This window comes from Pteropus alecto, unplaced genomic scaffold (assembly GCF_000325575.1).
Source record: "Pteropus alecto unplaced genomic scaffold, ASM32557v1 scaffold60, whole genome shotgun sequence".
NCBI classification, from domain to species: domain Eukaryota; kingdom Metazoa; phylum Chordata; class Mammalia; order Chiroptera; family Pteropodidae; genus Pteropus; species Pteropus alecto.
The window spans coordinates 1,057,430-1,058,869 of record NW_006430726.1 but is presented as its reverse complement, the minus strand read 5'-3'; the positions used below and the strand labels follow the sequence as shown (position 1 = coordinate 1,058,869).

Sequence of the window (1,440 nt, the reverse complement as noted above, 5' to 3'; positions counted from 1 at the left end):
AAAAAGACGGGCTGATGATCATGCCTCAAAGAAAGCGTGGGCTGGGGCAACCCTCCAGGCCACACGGATTCTTGGGCGCTACCAGAGTCACACGACCCCACGTCCATCACGAGCGAGGAGGGCCTGGCCTACTCACCAACAGAAAGCAGATCTCCGAGGACCTGCACGATGGGCAGGATGGACTCCTTGTCAGAGCAGCCCTGCAGAGAAAAACACAGACAGCCATCTGTAACTCGTCAGCAGAAGGACAGAGGTGGTGTGGTCAGGGTCGGACGTGGGAATCACCGGGCTGTGCTTCCCTCCTGCTGCACCAAGGCGCCCTGAAGAGATGCTCCTTAAATAAGCACAGAGAGGGGCTCAGTGACATAAGGGGCCCAGCGGCTCTGCCTCCATACGTGGCCTTCGGGAGCCCTCCAGCCCACTTTGTGGTAGCAAGACAGGCAAAAGAATAAGCATCAGTAATTTCTGCAGAAACCGCGAGGGAAAAGGGGTTTGTGAGCCGAGGCAGCACAGTGCCGTCATTTCTGTAGGCCCGGACCCCTTTTAAGAGCAGGGCAGAGAGCAGAAACAGAAACCTACTAAAACGTGCTGACGAAAACGCTCCCCTGACTGATCAGGAAGAGTTTTTGTTTTCTCCGGAGACACCTAGGGTCGGACGGAGTCTCGTGGCGTCGATGTTCTCTGGGATCCCTGTGATGCCTGACAGTCCACCCTGTTATAGAGACGAGAACGCTGAAGCTCAGAGAGGGCCTGTCCGAGTCCCCTGAGACCACCCGGACTCAGGGGGAGCAAAGCCCAAAGCACACCCGGCCCAGTGGGCTTCGCGCTGTAATACGCTAATTTTGTGGGTGGTTCTGTTGTTGTTTTTAAGATCCCAAGAACTTGTTTATCTACGAGTTGTAAATTCATCCCTCAACCACCATCTCCCGAATCTGCACCCAGGCCCTTAACGGCACTTCTGACCAGCTGGCCAGCAGTTCAAGCTCCCACAGCCTCCCGCTCAGGTTCAATTAACTCGTGAGAGTGGCTCGCAGAACTCAGACATGTTACTTACTGGAGTCCCAGTGTCCTGTAAAATTATATGACTCGGGAAGAGCCAGACAGGAGATGTGGCGCGAGGCATGTGAGGGGGGCACGCAGCAGGCACGCTCTGTCCCCGAGCGCCCACATTCCCGGCACGTGGCCCCTAGCCTGTCTTGTGGGGTTTGACGGAGGCTTCATTACCGTCATCGCCCCTCGTCCACGGGAAGACACTCCGAGACCCCCAGTGGGGACATAAAATAGCACTGAACCCTGCATATGTTCCTTCCTAGACATACATCCCTCTGATAAAATTCAGCTTATAACTTAGGCCCAGGAAGACATGAACAACAATAACTGATAGTAAAATAAAACAATTATCACAATCTACTGTAATAAAAGTGACGGGAAGTTGGTCTC

At 54.1% G+C, this 1,440-nt stretch overlaps 1 protein-coding gene across 1 annotated transcript in view; it reads right to left on the bottom strand.

The window, feature by feature from the left end:
• AGBL1 (ATP/GTP binding protein like 1) overlaps positions 1–1,440 on the bottom strand; it is a 505,804-nt gene that overhangs the window by 502,606 nt on the left and 1,758 nt on the right. Inside the window, exon 2 of the mRNA XM_015593333.1 lies at positions 137–226. Within this exon, the coding sequence (XP_015448819.1) occupies positions 137–226 (90 nt within the window). The remainder of the gene's footprint in view (positions 1–136; positions 227–1,440) is intronic.